Genomic DNA, 19,701 nt, shown 5'->3' with positions numbered 1-19,701 from the left:
AAAAAGTTTATAATAATTACCCTTCGAAAACACTCTAAAACGTGAAAATTTTGATAACTACATATTTTTCTTATTGAAACAGGTCATTTCAAAGTGTTCTGTCACACCAACCATGAAAACAGGTGTATATAGGTGTGGGGAGATTACTAGGCTGTGGGGAGATAAAGTAGGCTGTGGGGAGTAGGCCTATAGGGTTGGAAAAATAACCAACTTTTCACATGAAAAGAAAGCATTTCAGTGTGTTCTGTAATATCTTGGTGGCCTGATACCTCTCGGGGGTCGGTAGGGGGTGGGAGGGTAGTGAGGGACAGGGTGGGAGAGATGGGATGGGGTTCCGGGGGGAAACAAGGCTAGCAGGGTGGGAGGAGGGGCAAGAGTGGGTGGGAAGTGACACAGGTGGTGCTGGGAGGAGAGATGCAGGTGCATGGAGGGGTGGGACAAGCAGAGGGGGATGGGGGACAAGCAGGGAGTGAGGGAGTAGGGTAGAGGGTGGCATGGAGGCAGCCCAGAGGTGGGTGTCCCCCCACTGCCCGAGGTTGGTCTGATCCCCCCTCACGCGACTCAGGTGTAAGTTCTCATTGGTCTGAAGCCATGTACATCATAGTCGGGGTGGAGGAAGCGCTCCGCATTTTTTTATAGGCCCCGATCAATTGATGCGATTAGGCATTTTGGCATAAAACTCAAATCACATCAATTGATGCAGTTAGGACTTAAGGGGTTAAGGGGAAAATTGATCCAAGGGTGAAATTTGGTCCAGGGGAAGCAGTAGGTCCATGGAGGAAAAAGGTTGGATGGGGAGATGTATTGGGTGTAACCGGAGATGGGCTTAATTGTTGATCCGCCCTTAAATGTTCTGGACTGTGGTAATCTAGCATTGGTGTCTGCATACCTTAAAGGGGCTAATATGGGGAATGTCTGTTAATAGTTATGTTAGAATATGTTGGACTGCTTTGCCAGATTTTAGTCCCACAATGAAGAGGCTAATATAAAATTAACTGTTACTGTTTCTGTACTCATTGTAATATCATGTAAAATACTGTACCAACAAACTTCACCATTATGATGGAAGTTCTAGAGTTTTGTTTTGACAAACAAGGAGGTGAATGGTGATGTACAGTGATTCCTTGTTATAAATAACTTTTCTCCATCACCATGTCATTATCATCCTGATCTTTATTCTCTTCTAATGATGGGGTATAGTAAGACCCAAAACAAAGAAGGATAAAACATAGAAGTGGGGCTAGTATCAAGTGCATACCCAGTGAAATAAGCTACGCAATGATTTGCACATCATTCAAGCCTCATCTGTCTTGCCTTGACTTTCAGAAGCATGCCTAAATGCTTGTTTTCTAAATTAATATCTTAGCTCTTAACTGTGATGAGTTTGGTGACCTGAATAGAATCAGCTTTTGCAAGCTGAAATAGCAAGATCTCCATTCTTGGCTTTGATGTTAATTATAAAAAAATTTACTGTAATACTTTTTGCTGCGATATTCTTGTTAGGGGCATATAAAAATGTATGTCAGTAACCTGAATGAAATAATAGTTTCCCAAACCTCTCCTAAAGGACTAAATTGGTGGACTCTGAAATACACCTGTCATAGAAAAGTATTTAGTTTTAAATGAGTAAAGACAGTTAATATTGTACATACACCTCAGATATACTGTACCTGTATTTTATAGAATCATACTTGGGACTAGGGCAGGCAGTGGATTAATAGGTGGACTTCAGATACACTTTTCACAGTTCTGTATTTTGTTTCAGACCAGTGAGGAGGTGGACAAGCTGTACTGGAAACAGCAGCAGGCAGAGTGGGAGCAGAGGAAGCAAGATCTTCTCTCTGCCTTCACACACTCAGGCACTGACCTCCTCAACATCACTGTACAGCAACAGGTTAGAGGAAAATGCTCATGTATCTCCTAATGAGGGAGGGAGGGATAATACTGTATCTCAAAGACTTTACAGTCCATACTGAGGAGATACTTCATATTTGCTTGGGAAAGCATGTCCAGTTTGCACACTTCTGGTGTGAGTAAAACTCTGTCAAAGTTTTAAACAGCACTACTGTAGTGCTGTTAACAGCATCCATGGGGAGGCTGTTCCAGGTGGAGTAGGTATTGTACATAAAAAGGTTCTCACATATATTGGTGTTAAATCTTTTCAGCTCCAGATTCCAGCTGTGTTGCATGTTGACTTCATGTTGAGACTAAACAACTTTCTTTGGTCAAGATTGCAAAACCCATTCAGTGTTGTAAACATTTCAGTGAGATAACTCTGTAGTCTTTGAGTTTCTATTGAAAACAGTCCCTGAGCCATCAGGTGAGCCAGATAACTCAGTCGGCAGATGGATGAATTTCTTGTAGTTCTCTTTCATGAATGTAGGTAACCAGAACTACACAACTTACTTCAGAAGCAGCCATATTAAGAAGTTGTTGAATGTAAGAACAATCTCATTCTTCTTATAACTGCCTCTGGAAGTGGCCTAGCAAATTGTGCTTTTTTTTCTCTACTTTGATGCACTGTTTGGAAAATTTTAGGTCACTGCTGATCAGTACACCTCAGTCCTTTTCAAATCAGTCATCCACAGAGTTCCCCTCAGAAGTGAATAGTTTGACTGGGAATTTACATGGCCAGTGTGCATCACATTGCATTTCTCCAAGTTAAAGATGCTGTGTATCACACCATTCCCCTAGCCTACACAAGTCTGTTTGGAGTTTTTCAGTTCCATCAAGACTGCTTATATTTGGTTCAGTTTTTTTTTTCTTCTATTTTTTTTTAATACAAAAGGTGAACAGAGGAAAGAAAAACAAATAAAAAAGTCCATACACCACATTACAAGTGTCCATCCATCTATCTATATATTGCAAGACTCCTTAATTCCATAAGGGGTGGCCACAAACAAATCGCCTCCATGTCACCCTCTCCCCCGCCATTTCACTGCCCTGCTCCTAGCTCACACCCCTCTCTCTCATATACCTCTCCACTCCATCTCTCCATCTCATCCTCGGCCTCCCCCTCCACCTCACTCACATACACTCTCCTTGTCAGTCTCTCACTCTCCATCCTCTCCACATAGCCAAATCACCTCAGCGTCTTTCTCCTAATGCTTCCTATCACATCCACACCACAATGCTCCTTCACTTCTTCATTTGTCAGTCTCTCTATGTGACTTCACGTGCTCCTCTCAAATAACTCATTTCCACTGCTTTCTCTCTTGACTTCTGTCCCTCCAACAAGGTCCAAGCTTCTTTTCCATGTGTTATCATTGGTATCACAATACTGTCATGTAGTAACTTCTTCACTTCCATGCTCACCTCCCTGTTTCTTATCACTGGTTTCAAGGAACCAGCAACCATTCTTCCTTGTTGTACCCATTCAATCACTTCACCCTCTAAACTTCCATCCTTACTCATCACACTACCCAAGTACATAAACAGACTCACATTTTCCATTTCCTCCTCATCCAACCTCACTGTACATTCACTGACTTCACTTCTCTTGAAGACCATAACTTTACTCTTCCCTACATTCACCTTTAGATTCCGTTTCTTACGCACTTTCCCAGACTCATCCACCAAGCCTTGCCGCTCCCCTTCATCTTAACTTAATGACACAGTATCATCTGCAAACAACAGTACAGGGAGTTTCCTAACACTGTCCTCTCTCATTAGGGCCGCTCCAACATCCACTGCCCTACCTTGTATCTCTTTTATATAAGTGTCCATCATTAATAAAAATGAGGGAGGATGAAAACAGGGTGTGATATCTAATATGCATGTAGTGTTGTGTAGACAATTGGAGGTAGAGTTTATGAGAGTATGCTGGCTTTCTCTCATGTTAATGAAAACACTGAAAAAGTTCAGTAAAGGGAGATGGTCAGGAACAGGCCCTGAGGGCTGGTGAAACAGGAACTCCGGCTCTCCCTGTAACCAGCTTACCATCCACCTCAGGAGTAATGCCTTGTTTAACTTAACAGGCCATCAATTATCGTATTGCATATCTTGTCACATGACATGGATATACAGTATATGATGAACAGGAGTGAACCAAGGACTGATCCATGTGGAGCTCCAGAAGTTACTGAAGTCCACCCAGAAGAAATTTGTTGATCACTACTTGCTGTTTCCTATGTTAGTCAGAGTTCTATCCAGAGTGTAACCTCCCTCTTAATACCAAGTGCATGCACTACCATCATCCACTCACTTCATGTAGTGCTGCCTGTTCTTCCTTCACCTTTATCATACTTTTTCTGTGTGTGACGTCCTCTCTTCCTATTTTTCCCATCTTTCTTATCACATTTTATTACTCTTTCCATTTCAGACGGCTTTACATTGAGCGACAAGCCCAATGGTTTCCTGTAAGCCAAGAAACCATTTACAGCATAGGGTAGTAACTATTTAACTAATTCATATGTGTTTCCTACATGTCAACATGTGGGTTGACAGAGGTTTAGTGCCCATTCCTGTAAAACAACTGACTCAAAGTCAAATGGTCACCCCTTATGGGAATATGACATCTAGCTAGAGATAGATAAATAGATAACATGCACTTTTGCCACTATTTCAAGGTGAGGCACTTTATTGAATGACTTTTGAAAGTATAAGTAAAGGATGTCTACTGCTTTATTCTGGTCATACACATCCCACAATTTTTGGAAAAATTCAAGCAGGTTTGGTAGGCATAATGTATGTCATCTGAACCCATGCTGGGAGTCCATAATCAGACTGTGATTTTCCAGGTGTTTGACTGTCCTTTCTGCAGTTATTTCTTTTAACAGTTTTGCTGTGATAAATGTTAGGCTAATTGGATGGTAATTCTTGGGACATTCTTCATCCACTCATATAAACATTGCAGTCACATTTGCTAGCTTCCAGTCCTCTGGCACTTCCCTTATTTCCAGCAACTTGTTGAAGATTTCTGCAAGTATTGGAGCTACCTGGTCTTGTACCTCTTTAAGGTCTTTTGGAAGAATTTTGTCTAAACCAGGTGACCTGTAAGTATTTAGCTTGTCAATTCTTCTTGCTGCCTTCTCAGTTGTACATCTGAGGATGATGGAATCTTCACTCTCATGGACCAGTACTGATCTTGACATGCCATGATCATTTTCTAATGTAAGGACCAAAGCATATTAGTTATTTGGAGTGCAGGCTATATCCAGGTCTGATATTTGCATTACACCTGATTAATCCTTAAGTGGTCCAGTACTACCTTTGAAAGATTACCTACTGTTTTCATGGCAAAGAGCTCTTTAGGTCTTTCTTTGATTTCATTTCTTTTAGGTAACTTGATGAGCGATTTCACTCACGTACATACAGTCTTGAAGGATTCCAAATCATTCTGGTCCTGGCTGCTTTTGGCACTCATGTATGCAGCCTTTCTCTCTCTCATTGCAGTGGCAATTTCAGTATTAAACCGTATTGGCTGAACTGGATTTGGCTTTGTAGACATACAGGGTATGATTGCAGCCTGTTGTTCTAAAAATTGCTGTTTAAATGAGTGATACATTGCATTTACATTACAGCCATCTAGTCCAACATTCATAGAACTCTTCCTAAAACCTGCCAGTTCAGCACTACAGAAGTCTAGGTTTCTTTCATTAGGTCCAGATGATCTTTCCTACCAAATACATAGAGAGAACCTAATCAGGCTGTGGTCGCTGCCTCCCAGTGATTCATCAACAAACAAAGCAGGTAACTTTTCAGCTTCTGTAGTGAACAAAAGATGTAGGATTCTATGACCTCAAGTTGGTTCATTTACCCAATGGGACAAAAAAATTTCATCAGCAAAGTATACAAGCTGCCTGCCTTCAGCATCTGCTCCTCGTGTCCCAGTTTACATGGCAATTGAAGTTACCAAGAAATATAATGTTTTACCCATAACCATGCTGCTCAGACTTCTGCACATACAGTCATCCTTGTCAGCAAGCTCATGTGGAGGCCTGATACAAGAAGTAGCTGTAGTACTTTTCAGATGAAGTTCCAAACATAACATTTCATGGTCTAACCTAATTTTACTGTCAACAGGTTAAAGTTGTCACTAATATACAATAAAATCCTGCCCCTTTCGAGAGGGAGAGGGAGGGTGGGTGTTTACTTCTTGTACAAGAATGCTCCATGTGTATTGGCCAGGTTAGAGCACTAGGCAGGTTAGGATGGTGTTGTGCTTGGTGGATTAGTGTATTAGTGGGTCAGTGGTACAGTATTCAGATATTAGGCATATCTGGGTACTGATGTCAGGGTGCTGTATTAGGTGCTTAAGGTAATGGTATTGGCAGATACCAGTTGAGTCATGATGTTGGAGGCATTGAGGTATAAAATATCATCATATTACATGATTTAGAGATCTGTGACCATAATAGGATGTGTAGACCTTTTTACCCAATAGCAGCTCTTCATGTGTCATGATTCTGAGCATTTCCCTCTTCTTTCCTCTAACCTGGAAGTTGCCATGCAGGACCTCACACTGTATATTTCTTTGTCTTACTCTGGGCACTTCCCTACACTTTCACAGCTGTGACTCTCTGCACCCTTTCATCCCCCCCCTCCCCCCTTTCTCCCCACAACTTATTCAGAGTATCTCAGTTTTCAGTTTACTTCACTTATCTGCCATGTCTCATGGTAATTCTTTCCTGCTGGATACTGTTTTCAGCTGTGTTACTCAGTGACCATCTCAGCATTCTCAGTTCAGTATCTTCCAGGTGGCATGCATCCTCTTCTCATACAGGCTGTCTCACTTCCATACTGCATAACACTTGTCATACATGATCTGTGCACACTACTTCCCATTGCCCTTCATTATGAATTACGGTAGTTAAAAAACAAAAAAAAATGTTATTATGTCCATATTTGTATTGCACAGTAAGGATGTGATAACGAGCACTTTTTCATGTGGTGTTCAAAGCAGCATGATTTATTATACTGTACATTATTGCAGTAGTAGGTGTGGTTGAGAAAAATGGAGATGATATGAACATTGAGAATACATGGAAAAGGAACAGTTAAGAGAATGAGTGGCATTTATATAATTAAAGCTGATGGAAGAATGGGGAGAGGAAGACTAAAAACAAGGCAGGAAGATAGTTAGTGGAGGTATACTGTACAGTACATGAGGAGGAAAGTTTTGAGTGGCAGAAGAAAGCAATGAAGGAGAGTAGAATTTTTGTCACAGGAACCCTAGATGGACAACAGTAAGATATCTGGTATTGGAAGGTGTTAAGAAGATAATGCTATACTCTCAAGTGGTATGGCCTTGGGGAGTGAATGGAAAGTGAGAGAATGACTAGAAGAGAGAATGTTAATTGAGGTGCAGAAAGATGGGGAGAGGGAGGCTGAGGCTGAGATGGAGGGACAGGTTAGGTATAGTATATGTGAATGAGAGTGGTGTGAGATGGAGAGAGGATTTCCTCTATAATAATCCATCCATCTATCATCCAATCCTATGCTGCCCCATGAGGAGTGTAGGAGCCCGGGGCTATGCAAACTGGTCCTGACGTTTAAGATGAGATTGACCAGCCTCACTTATCCCTGAGTGGCATTACCTGAGCAATAAACCCCAACCATCCCTTGGATATAAACCTGCACAGGCTCAATCCAATTGGAGTGCCTTAATTACCCATTAAACCACCAGGCACCATAATCTGGTTATATGGTTACCACCCAGTGTAGTAAATGATTTCCTGGTGTACAGGAAACCATTTGGCTTGTCACTCAGTGTAGATTCACCCATAGGCAGAAGGAAGAGGAAAGAGTGAAGGACAGAAAGATAGAAGTGGGAGTGTATAGTCACCCATAGGCAGAAGGAAGAGGAAAGAATGAAGGAAAGAAAAACAGAAGAGGAAGGAAGGAAGAGAGGAAAGGACAGACACCCAAACCAGCACTACATCAAGTGAGTGGATAGTGAGTACCCCCACCTACCACATTTAATAATAATAATAATGATATTAATAATAATTATCTATCTATTGCCAGACAAAATATTAATCTATCTATCTATCTATAGCCCGACGCTCTAATCCCGCAAAGGGTGGCCGCAGACAAAACGCCTCCAAGTCACTCTGTCAGCCACCATTTGACTCCCCTCCCCCCAACTCACTCCCCCCTCCCTCATATACCTCTCAACTCCATCCCTCCACCTCATCCTCGGTCTACCCCTCCCTCTACCTCCCTCCACCTCACCTACATACACCCTCTTAGTCAGTCTTTCATTCTCCATTCTCTCCACAATATTAATAATAATAATAATTTCTACATAAAAGATAGGATGAGGTGGGATTCATAAGCAAAGTAAGAGAATGCTTAAAATAAAAGCAGTCCAGCAGCATGCACAGTGAAATAAGTTACAGTACATAAAACATTTATACATTATTCAGGTCTTCAGGATACTGGCTCCATGACTCTCCCACAGCTGTGTGTGAAATGCATCTATAAGGAAAAATGCAAGAAAAAATGTGCTGTTGGATTTCCCGTCACTTTATTTATCTATGAGTTCTTGGAAGTTGTTTCCATGAGATGCAGTAACAGTTAGTCATGGGATTTCACACCAACCTTTCCTTGTGACCCAGATTTCATAATTGCATAGTTGACATGTGTGTGCCTATTTTCTGATGTTTTTCCTACAATTTTAGTTTGACTTTCCTCATATTGTGTGCATGTTGTTTTTTGTATTATGTTAAAAGATGAAAATATGCACCAAGTGGGATGGTGCTATCTTTGTTTGATGATAATTTAACTCGGAAAACTTGCTGATGAGTGGAGTGACACATGGAAAGAGTCTAGTGTTATCTATATTGCATCACCTTCTATTTTGTTGGTCCAGTGTGGGGTCATAGAGTTTGCTTATTATTATGTTATCAAGGCTTTACATTAGTCACACGTACTGCTCTTTCATTATCGTTTGTATCATCCGTTGGCCTCAACTTCCCTTTCGTTGGTACGAATGGGGGTCACAGTGTTCACTTGTGTTATCAAGATGTTGCTGCCTGTTCTTATTCTGAAGGATTTAGTAATTTGTGAATGAGTGTTTGGCCTTTGTCAGTAAATATGCCCTCTTTCATTCTTTGTATTCTGGATCATCCCTTTACTGATCCTTAGGTGGGAAAAAGAGGTAATAATGATGATGATGATGATGATGATGATGATCATAACATGGTTGCCTCACATTCTCCATATTGTGATAACCTGCTGCTCTTTCATTACCATTCTTATTTTGTATTGTATGGAGATCTGTTTACTAATATGCCACTTCTGTTGTGTTTTCATTTGTTCATTATTACAGATTCATTTACTCTTCATTTGTTCTTATTGGTCTTTCTCACAGTTTCATTCATTCTTCTTGTGCAACCATCAGATGACTCATGGCTTAGTGAGAAGCCTGATGGTTTCGCATAATCCAGGAAGACCATTCACTGTGTTGGGTGGAAACTAAAGAATGAGCAAAGAGATGTCTGGTAGCCCAGATGATGGTTTACTGATCTTTGCCTTCTTAAATATGTGTTGTTTTGAAGCTTTTGTAGTCATAGTATGTACCACTGTTACTTTTATTTTGCATTATAATTTTTAGTCCATTTTTTTATTTAGTAGCCTCCCATATTTTTTTTTTTATACCTATTCCACTTTTATGCTTTCTCTTTTTAAAGCCAGCTTCATACTATCATTTCAAGTTGAAGTAAGGTTAGATTGATGATGATGATGATGATTATGATGATTGAATGATGGCACAGATGGTTATAGCTTTCATTTTGTATCATTTCACTTTGAGTCTTCCATAGTTTCTGTATTCTAAATGACTGTGTGATTTTCAGTCTGTACCATTTGTTTTGTTTTTTCTTTTTTTCTTTTGTGTGTGTGTGTGTGTGTGTGTGTGTGTGTGTGTGTGTGTGTGTGTGTGTGTGAGGATGGTGCTTCAAGGAAAAGGAGGTCATTATTTAAAAGGGACAGAAGATCCCACAGGTTCTTTTGTCAAGCCCACTTTTCACAGGAATACGTAGACAAACAGTTTATTCTAAAGAGTTTGTTACCCATTATCCATGTAATGTTATCATAATATTATCATATCCTGTGTACAATTTTGCAGTTACTTTCCTGATCTCCAGTCACAGTGAGGGTTGATTTATCCATTTTTCAGATTAATTGGTTCAGTTTTCCTTCCTATTGGTTGTAGAAGCAGGATATTAGGTACTTATTTTCCCCAAGCTTATCATATCTCATCTGCAATCTGATAAGTGTGAGGGTAATTTTAAGTCATGTTTTCCTGGTTGAGTAAGAGTGGTACGTATGCTTTTTCTTGGTGTTATCGCTGTTTTTTATCACCTGTTTACAAAATGTTTTATTCTTTCAGTAATATGTTCCCCTAATATCTTCTAAATTTGTTTTTTGTTAGTGTGTCTTCTGTGTGGTAGGTGGGGGTGCTCACCATCCACACAGTCAATGTTGTGTTGCCCTTGGGTGTAGACTATTTTTTACAGCATAGGTGAACACTGTTTGTGTGCTAAATTTATCAGCCTGGAGGCTCTGGTTTGTTTTCTTATTTGTTTCTAAAGGCTCCAACATGCTTGCATGCGTCAACCTTGGTCACTGAATGGTGGTTTTCCATGCTGCTAGTCTCTAGCAGCTTCAGTTCATCATCCCTGAGATTACACTCTGTGACCTTGTCCCAGGCTTTTTTGGTCTGTCTCTTGCAACCCTGCTCTCAGTATTCACACCTCATATCCTCTGCACACACTTGTCCTCCTCCTTCCTCCCCACATGCCCAAAGCATCTCAGTCTACCACGTCTCATCTCAATATGAATACATTCAAGTCCCATCCTTCCTCTCAGTTTATCCCCTGGGGGTAGGGGGGTTTCAAGAATACTCCCTCAGTATCCCTGCTTGTCGTACAAGGCGACTAAAAGGGTTGATGGTGGGTTAGTGCCCCACCCCGTAAAAAGAACTAACTAAACAAGCGAATAAAGCGCCTCAGACCAGGACGGACCATACGTTGACGACTAAGGAATGGACAAAGGACATTCTGAGGGTGGGAACATGGAATGTGAGAGGAGTGAGTGATGAAGTGAAAGAGAGAGAGATTGTTCAGATGCTTGAGGATGCAAGAGTGGATATATGTGGATTGACTGAAACTAAATGGGAAGGTGAAAGGGTGAGAGAGTGGGAATATGCTTTAGGTATATGTGTGGTAGTTAATGAGAAAGAGAGGGCAAGAGAGGGAGTATGTCTGATGATAAGCAAGAAGTGGAAGGAGAATATAAGGGAGTATGAAACAGTGGGTGCAAGGATTGTATGGGCGAGGATGAAAGTAGGTATTCAAGCGTGGGCGATTGTATGTATGTATGCTCTGACAGTGGACCGAATGGCAAGAGTGAAAGATGAGTTTTGGGCGAGAGTAGAAGCATGTATGGACAAATTTGAGAGGAGCGAGAGAGTGCTTTTGATTGGAGACATGAATAACAAAGCAAAGTTGGGAATGTACGAGTGGATGAAGTGGTTGGTCAGTGGGGTGTGCCAGCTGACGTAGATGGGAATGGTAGTGCTTTGGTGGACATCTGTGCTGGTAAGGGGTTGGCAATAGCCAACACCTACTTTCGACATAAGATGATCCACCGGTATACATGGAGATTAATGAGAAGGATGGATGGTGAACTTGTTGAACGAAAGGCAGTGATAGACTACGTGTGTGTGGATGAGCGAATGAGAAGACAAGTGTTGGATGCAAGAGTGTGGAGAGGGTGGGGGAATGGAGTCTCGGACCATCACTTAGTGATGGCCAAGGTAAAGCTGCAAAGAAAATGGTTGAGGAGATGAAGGGGAAGACAGGAGGAAACAGCTCCTGTGGGAAGAGTGAAGAGTTTGCAAGATAGTGAGAAGATGGCAGAGTATAAGAGCTTAGTGGAAGAAAGATCGGGAAGGGGTGAGCTAGAGCAGATGGAAGGGGTGGAAGACGTATGTAAGATATTTACGGAAGAGATAAGGGCAGCGTGTGAGGTGGTTTGTGAAGTGAGGAGGAGATGCAAGGGTGTGCAAGGGACAGCATGGTGGAATGGTCAGGTGAAATGAGCTGTGGAACAAAAGAAGAAGGCATATAGTGAATGATTAGCGAGTAGAGGTAGGGGAGAAGGTGAGAGAGAGAGAAGAGAGAGGTATATGTGAGTAGGAGAAGGGAGGTAAAGAGACTGGTGAAGGAGAGTAAGAAGAAAGTGGATGAAGAGTTTGGGAGGAATCTGAGTGTGAAATGGAGGGAGAGTAAGAAATTGTTTTGGAAGGAGGTAAAGAAAGTCAGGCAGTTTGAAAGGGGAAATAGTAGGGGAGTGAAAGATAGGAATAATAGATTGTTGGTGGAGAAGAGAGAGAAATTGAGATGGAAGGAGCACTTTGAGGATTTGTTGAATGTGGAGAGTGAGAGCAGTGCGAGTATAAGTGGTTGGGGAATGGCTGCGAGAAGAAGAGGTGAGAGGAGGGAGGAAGAGATCAGTAGGACGGAAGTAGTGGAAGCAATGAAGAAGATCAAGTTGGGAAAGGCCCCAGGAATTGATGGAGTGTGTGGTGAAATGCTGAGATATGGGGGTGAGATTGTTGTGGAGTGGATATGGAAGTTGTGTAGATTGGCTTGGGAAGAGGGAAGGGTTCCAGAGGACTGGAAATCAGGTATAATTGTTCCTTTATGTAAAGGAAAAGGAGAGAGAGAAGTATGTGGTAACCATAGGGGTATTTGCCTTCTTAGTGTGACTGGTAAAATATATGGTAGAATACTCATTGATAGGGTTAGGCATATGACAGAGGAGCTAGTTGGAGAAGAACAAGGGGGATTTAGGAAGGGAAAAGGGTGTGTAGATCAGATATTTGTTCTAAGATGTTTAGTGGAGAAGTATCTAGAGAAGGGAAAGAAAGTGTATGCTGCCTTCATGGACTTGGAGAAAGCTTATGACAGAATAGATAGGCTAGGTATGTGGAAGGTATTAAGAATATATGGAGTGGATGGGAAATTGTTGAGTGCTGTGAAGAGTATGTACGAAGGAGCTAGGGCTATGGTGCGAGTGGATGGTGAGCTGAGTGAGTTCTTTGATCTCAATGTGGGACTGAAACAGGGTTGTGTGATGTCTCCATGGCTGTTTAATATATACATGGATGGGATTGTAAAGGAGGTGCAGGGTAGGGCAGTGGATGTAGGGGTGGCTCAAATGAATGAGGGTGAGATTTGGAAGATTCCGGTGTTGCTGTTTGCTGATGATACGGTATTGTTGAGTGAAGATAAATGGGCGTTGCAAGGTTTGGTGAATGGATTTGGGACAGTGTGTAGGAGGAGGAAGCTGAAAGTTAATGTAAACAAAAGTAAAGTTATGGTGTTTGAGAGGAATGAAGTCACAGAATGTACAGTGAGGTTGGATGGTGAGGATATGGAGAGTGTGAGTGCATTCAAGTACAGGTACTTGGGTAGTGTGATGAGTAAGGATGGAACTTTGGGGGATGAAGTGCGTGAAAGGGTATAGCAGGGAAGGAAGGTTGTTGGTTCACTGAAAGCAGTGTTGAGAAATAGGGAGGTGAGTATGGAAGTTAAGAAGTCACTGCATGATAGTATTGTGATCCCTACCCTGACGTATGGAAGCGAGGCGTAGACCTCTCAAGAGGGGAACAAGTCAAGAGTGAGAGCAGTGGAAATGAGTTACTTGAGAGGAGCATGTGGAGTGACATGGAGGGACAGGTTGACGAATGAAGAAGTGAAGGAACGTTGTGGGGTGGATGTGGATGTGGTTGAGAAGATTAGGAGAAATACACTGAGGTGGTTTGGACATGTGGAGAGAATGGAGAATGAAAGACTGACTAAGAGGGTGTATGTAGGTGAGGTGGAGGGAGGGAGAGGGAGGGGTAGACGGAGGATGAGGTGGAGGAATGGAGTTGAGAGGTATATGAGGGAGGGAGGGGTGAGTTGGGGGGAGGGTAGTCAAATGGTGGGTGACAGAGCGACTTGGAGGCGTTTTGTCTGTGGCCACCCTTTGCGAAAGTAGGGCGTTGGGCTATAGATAGATAGATAGATAGATAGACTATTGCATCCTAGCTCTCAGTATTCACACCTCATATCCTCTGCACACACTTTTCATCTTCCTTCCTCCCCACATGCCCAAAGCATCTCAGTCTACCTCTTCTCATCTCAATATGAATACATTCAAGTCCCAACCTTCCTCTCAGTTGTTCTTTCACAGTCATAACCCACACAGGCCTGTCATTTAAGGATGCACTACACATCCATCTGATCATTATCATCTCTGTATGTTTAAGCCTATGACTGTCCTCTTCCTCTGTTGCCCAGGTTTCACTTCCATATAGATTTGCACTCCTAACATGCTGTATATAAGAACCCCTTAGCACATAGGGAGAACCCTCTCATTGCCTTTTAAATCTTATGCCAGCTGTTCTCAAATATATCTTTTTAGCACAGAAAAGCATACTGCATAAAAAAGAAAAAAAAGAAAAAGAATAAAAGAAGACAGGTTCAAAACTGTCTTGTTGATGATTTTGGCTTAGAACTAAAAACTGATGCCAGTTTATACCAGGTATATGGCTTAGTTCAGAGAAATCCATTGTATCCTTAGGAGTAACCTCTTCCATTTTGTGATGTCTGTTGTAAATTGAAGTATTCTTACTTCCAGTGAGACTTTTAATAATCTTATTTTTTTTATATCTCCCTTGGTAAAGGGTTTTATCCTTTAAATCTGGTTAAGTGCCTCCCAGAGCTTGATAAAATTTACTCTTCAGTAGCCAGAACAAAAAAAGAAGGATATCATCATACTGATGGTGCTAAGATAAAACTAGGATTTTATCTATCAGTCAAATCCAAGTAGTAAAAGGGCTAACTAATCCCAAACTCTCTCCTTGTGATTTGAGAAACTCCTCCATGCCTTGCTGCCACCGTCAACTGCTATTGTCTACCCACTCCTAAATTCCCTTTGTCAAGTACAAGCAACCCCCATGTATGCTCCATAATACAGTATTACTTGATCCATACAAAATGGTACTGCAGACAGGAGAAAATTACAAATCAGCTGTGTAGGCACAGTCATGAGCAGAAGTTCACTGCCACTTCTCTTCTGTCTTTGGCAGTGGAAATTGTTACATGGACTGTTTTTATGTGATAACAATAGGAAGCGTGCAACGAAAGAGTATGAGAAGGTAGGATGCTCTGTAATTAGGGGAGGAATGAGAAATATGGAAGGCAGAACACAATGCTGGCAGGGAATTGTTAATGAACTTTTGCTTATTTGCTGTGCCAGTGGAACTAGAATAGGAATTATTTCTATAATTTTCTGTGAATTTAATGGAGAGAAAATATAAAAAAAGGCAACTTTTATTGAGAACTTATCATATTCCTCCACCTTTCTCTTCTAATTTTCCTCAGACCTCAGTAATCTTTGCTTATTTGTGTATTACACAGTCACCTCCAGACACTCCAACACAAGCACTGATGAAACACCTCAAAACTCATTTCACACTGCAATCAAAACACTATACTACGAGTCCCCTCCTGACGTGCGCTCATCAGAGGTATCTGTCCATAGAACTGATGAAGTTCATCTAGCTAGACTTAAGTCAAGACATCACCCAGCCCTCCTCAGTACTAGTGCAGATTAGGTTGGGTGGAATCACAGATGACATGCTTTCTTGTAGAATAGGCCCTCACAACTTAGGCCACATTATGTAGCACTGAACAACAGATGCCACAGTAAGATGCAGTGGCAAGATTAACAATGTAGGGAACTTGTGGAATGACGCCATGAGGCAGTTACTTACCTGCAGTCATTGGACCTGCTGGGCTGGGCATGACCAGGGTTGAACAACACAACACCAACAACAGGCACTTGCCATTATATAAGGCAGGGATCTCATCCAATATATCACACCTTTTCCATACATTCAGCAGTGTAAAGTAAGGCAAACTTTCATATCAGATTTATGGGTAGTAGTAGAACTTCAGTACTGGAGTCAGTTTTCTGTAGTACAATATACTGATTGAATCAGCTTTCTGATATATACTGTGTCGTGAATTCGCAAAATTGCGTTTTTATACAAATTCATGATGATGTATTATTATGGGAATGCAAGATCTATCTGTCAATCTATCTATCCGACTTTGAGTTATTTGTTTTACGGGGAGGGGCACTAACCCTCCACCAACCCACTTGTTGACACGTAGGGAGCACGTATGGTTTGGTTATATGGTTACCACCCAGCGTTGTAAATGGTTTCTTGGCTTACAGGAAACCATTTGGCTTGTCACTCAATGTAAAGCCACCTGAAAAGGAAAGAAAAGCAATAAGAAGTGACAGGAAAGATGAGAGAAATAGGAAGCGAGGAGGGCAGGCAGAGAAAAAGAATGGTGAAGGCTAAGGAAGAAGCAGGCAGCACTACATCAAGTGAGTGGATGATGATCGCCATCAGCTACCACAATGCATTAGTGCAAAACCCAGAAATATTCACTCAGCTAGCTGTCCCCACAGTGCCCCAATCGGATGCATGTCCTTGGCGCATTACTGAGTGATACTTCTGTGTATTTATCATTCCTCTGCCATGCCTCTTTAGCTGTTAAAGCTAAGCCACGCCTACTTCCGGTGATCATGTATTGCTTTGTGGCTGGCGTGAGAACATTAGTCAGTTGGTGTAGTGCTGCCACGGGAAGAGGATCTCAAGAACAGTGCTGAGCAGAGAAGACCTCATCTTGCAGCGTATCACTCAGTCTCTAGCAGTTCTATGACCCCAGCATCTCCCCACCGAATTGGTGATCGGCAACAGTAGATGTCAGCAGTGGACATTGCAGTGGCCTGAGTCTCTTTGCAGCCACGACTCCATTTTCTCCACTGACCAGTATTTTCTGTCTGTGTTTTCTTGCCTTAAGATGATTAAATAGTTGTCTGAGCTGAATGAGTGATTACTTATTAAGTTATCTTGTAACGTAAGAATTCATTTTGTTTGTAATTAATAAATTTACAGTTCTTTTCATTGGGCTTGATTAAATGTAAGAATCGTGTTTCATTTCTCCATATTGTGCCTACCTTAGTTTGCTACTGTTAATTTACACAAACTTCTTATATTAATCACAACTGGTAGTTTAACCAGTTCTTTCATATTAATTCATAAATCAGTTTGTGTCAGCCAGGAGTTAGCGCCACTAAGAATCTGTCTTTATTAGTATTAATTATCAGTTGTCAGGGGTAAGGACACTTTCTTAGAGGCCAACAATATCAGCAATTCGGCATTCGTGAGTGATTAGTCTCTGCTCTGTACTGTTGAGAAAGTTTATGAAATTCTCGTCTTTAGAGAATTGGCGAAGTAAGCCAGAATAAAGTAAAACTTACTACGTTGTTTCATAAGTCGATAGCCCTTGTGTCAGTGGTGACTTTCATTTTTTCTCTCATAAGTAGTGGAGATATAGTCAATATAATTCTTTTCCCACCATGACAACTGACGATTTATTTGCAATTCATCCACATTTCACTCCCCTTGACATACTGTCCTATGGAATTTATAGCAAAAAATAAAAAAATAAAAATAAAAATAAAGTAAAAAGAGTGACTTATAATGGGGGCTTATTGTACATGTGGGTGAAATGTGGACACTGCTGCCCTTTGCCTTCTCATGTGATTCTTCCCTAGTTTGGGAGCAATACTCACTCCCAGTGACAGGAAATGAGCATAGATGATCACTGTTTTTGTGATGCAGTAAGGGTCAGATGTGGGTGGCAGTGAAGTTGATAATGGGAGTAATAACAGTTAAGGTATGAACATTGGAAATAACTTATGACAATGATGAAATGGGAATCAGGGTTGGGTGATGATAGTGGTGTTGGTGATGAAGGTGACAGTGATGTGAGAATGTGAAATGGAAATGGGTGATGACGATGATGATGAAATGGGAGTCAAGGATGGTTGGTGATGGTGGTATGAAAAACAGGGATGGATGTTGATGGAATATGGAGTCACTCTAGTTTGTGTTTCAGCAATTGTAGGATTAACTTTGAGATTAGGCATCTGTCATTATCTAGAAGGTATAGTACAGTTAAGGGTCCTTGTTCAGGAATTTGCCTCACCTCATGACTCATTTTATGAAGTTATTCATGGATTTAGAGAAAGTGTATGATAGAATTGATAAGAAGGCTTTGTGGACAGTTTTGAGATTGTATGGAGTAGGTGGTAGGTTGTTAAAAGGAGTGAAAAGTTTTTATGTAAACAGTAGAGTGTGTGTAAGAATGGGAATTACTGTGAGTTATTGGTATCCTGTGAGAATGGGGCTGCAGCAGGGATGTGTGATGGCGCCTTGGCTGTTTAATATTTATATGGATGGTTTTGTAAGGGAGGTGAATATGAGAGTGTTAGATAGAGGTTTGAGTCTGGTGAATGCTGATGGTAGAGAGGGGTATCAGAATCAGCTGCTGTAGTAGTAGTAGTAGTAGTAGTAGTAGTAGTAGTTGTTCCATAGGCAGTCTGGCCGAACAGCCCCGAGTCCCTTAAGAAGGCCCTGGCCGAGACCGGGCTTTCCCACAGAGCTCTCAAAGAGTGTATGTTGTGTTGTTGGCGTACCCGATTGTGTGCAATGCAGTCTTCCATAATGTGCTTAATAGTATAGGGTGCTGTGTTACATCCTGGACAAGCATCAGCGACGGAGTCATCCAGCCTCTTCTGGTAGCTTAAGAGGCCTGGATGGTGCCCACATCTCAGCTTGGCCAGGTGGACCCTGTCCTCATGAGGGAGACAGGATTCAGAAGGGTGGATGTCAGGAGGACGTGCATGCAGCTTTGTGTTGTCTTTAAGTGACTGAATGGAGTGGCGAGTGATTTGAGTGTGGATATGCTTCTGGAAGCTGGTCTGAGGTGGGTGGGGGGGGGGAGATGACAGTTTTTGTGTATGATATCGTGTGCTGGGTATTGTTTTGATGTTCCTTGGTGTGGGTGGATGTGCTATCATGTAATGTAGTGGATGTTGTGGGTTTGTGGAGGCTGTAGCAAGAAACTGGGTGCCTGTCATGTCTAGGTGATCCATGACTTTGAGGACTTTGGTTTCTTGATGTATGTGGTCTGTGGGTGTAATAGCTGTGCAGCCTGTGATTATTTTTAGGGCCTTGTTCTGTATGGTCTGTAGAGTGTTGTAGTGTGTTTTGGTGAGGTTAGGAGCCCAGGCAGGGCTTGCATAATTCATCACTGAACGTATGTATTGTTTGTATACTGTGGTGGTGGTTTCTTTGTTGTGTCCGAATGTTGTATGGGCACGTGACCTCAAAGCATTGAGTCTTGGTGTTATTTCATTTTTAATGTTTGTGATGTGTTGTTTAAATGACATTAATGTATGTTACACCAAGGATTTTTGTGTGTGTGTGTGTGTGTGTGGTAGGGGAGCGTTGTTTATGGTGAGGTGTGGAATGTGACTGTGTTCTGCTGTCCAGTTTGTAAGAAGGGTCACTGTAGATTTGGCTGGGGCTATTTTGAGCCTGTTTGTGCTGAACCATTCATGTAATGTGTTGAGGTAAGGTTGGAGGATGTGTGCAGCTGTGTTTGCATTTTGGTGCATACATGTAAGTGTTATATCGTCTGCATAGGAAGCTATGTGTATCTGTGGTGTGTGGGGTGTGGGTATGTAGTGCATGTGTAGGTTAAAGAGTGTAGGGGACAAAACAGATCCTAGGGGGATGCCATTTGTGAAGTTTCTGATGTTGGAAGACTGACCGGA

At 41.7% G+C, this 19,701-nt stretch overlaps 1 protein-coding gene across 1 annotated transcript in view; it reads left to right on the top strand.

The window, feature by feature from the left end:
* The window catches only part of LOC145417423 (nuclear pore complex protein Nup93-like), a 585,659-nt gene that overhangs the window by 401,914 nt on the left and 164,044 nt on the right, over positions 1 to 19,701 (top strand). Inside the window, exon 3 of the mRNA XM_080286106.1 lies at positions 1,766 to 1,894. Within this exon, the coding sequence (XP_080142232.1) occupies positions 1,766 to 1,894 (129 nt within the window). The remainder of the gene's footprint in view (positions 1 to 1,765; positions 1,895 to 19,701) is intronic.

Source organism: Coenobita brevimanus, chromosome 110 (genome assembly GCF_032717465.1).
Source record: "Coenobita brevimanus isolate Jiangsu-jjx chromosome 110, ASM3271746v2, whole genome shotgun sequence".
Lineage (NCBI taxonomy): Eukaryota > Metazoa > Arthropoda > Malacostraca > Decapoda > Coenobitidae > Coenobita > Coenobita brevimanus.
Note: the sequence above shows the minus strand (reverse complement) of the source record. Positions and strands in the feature narration are given on the sequence as shown.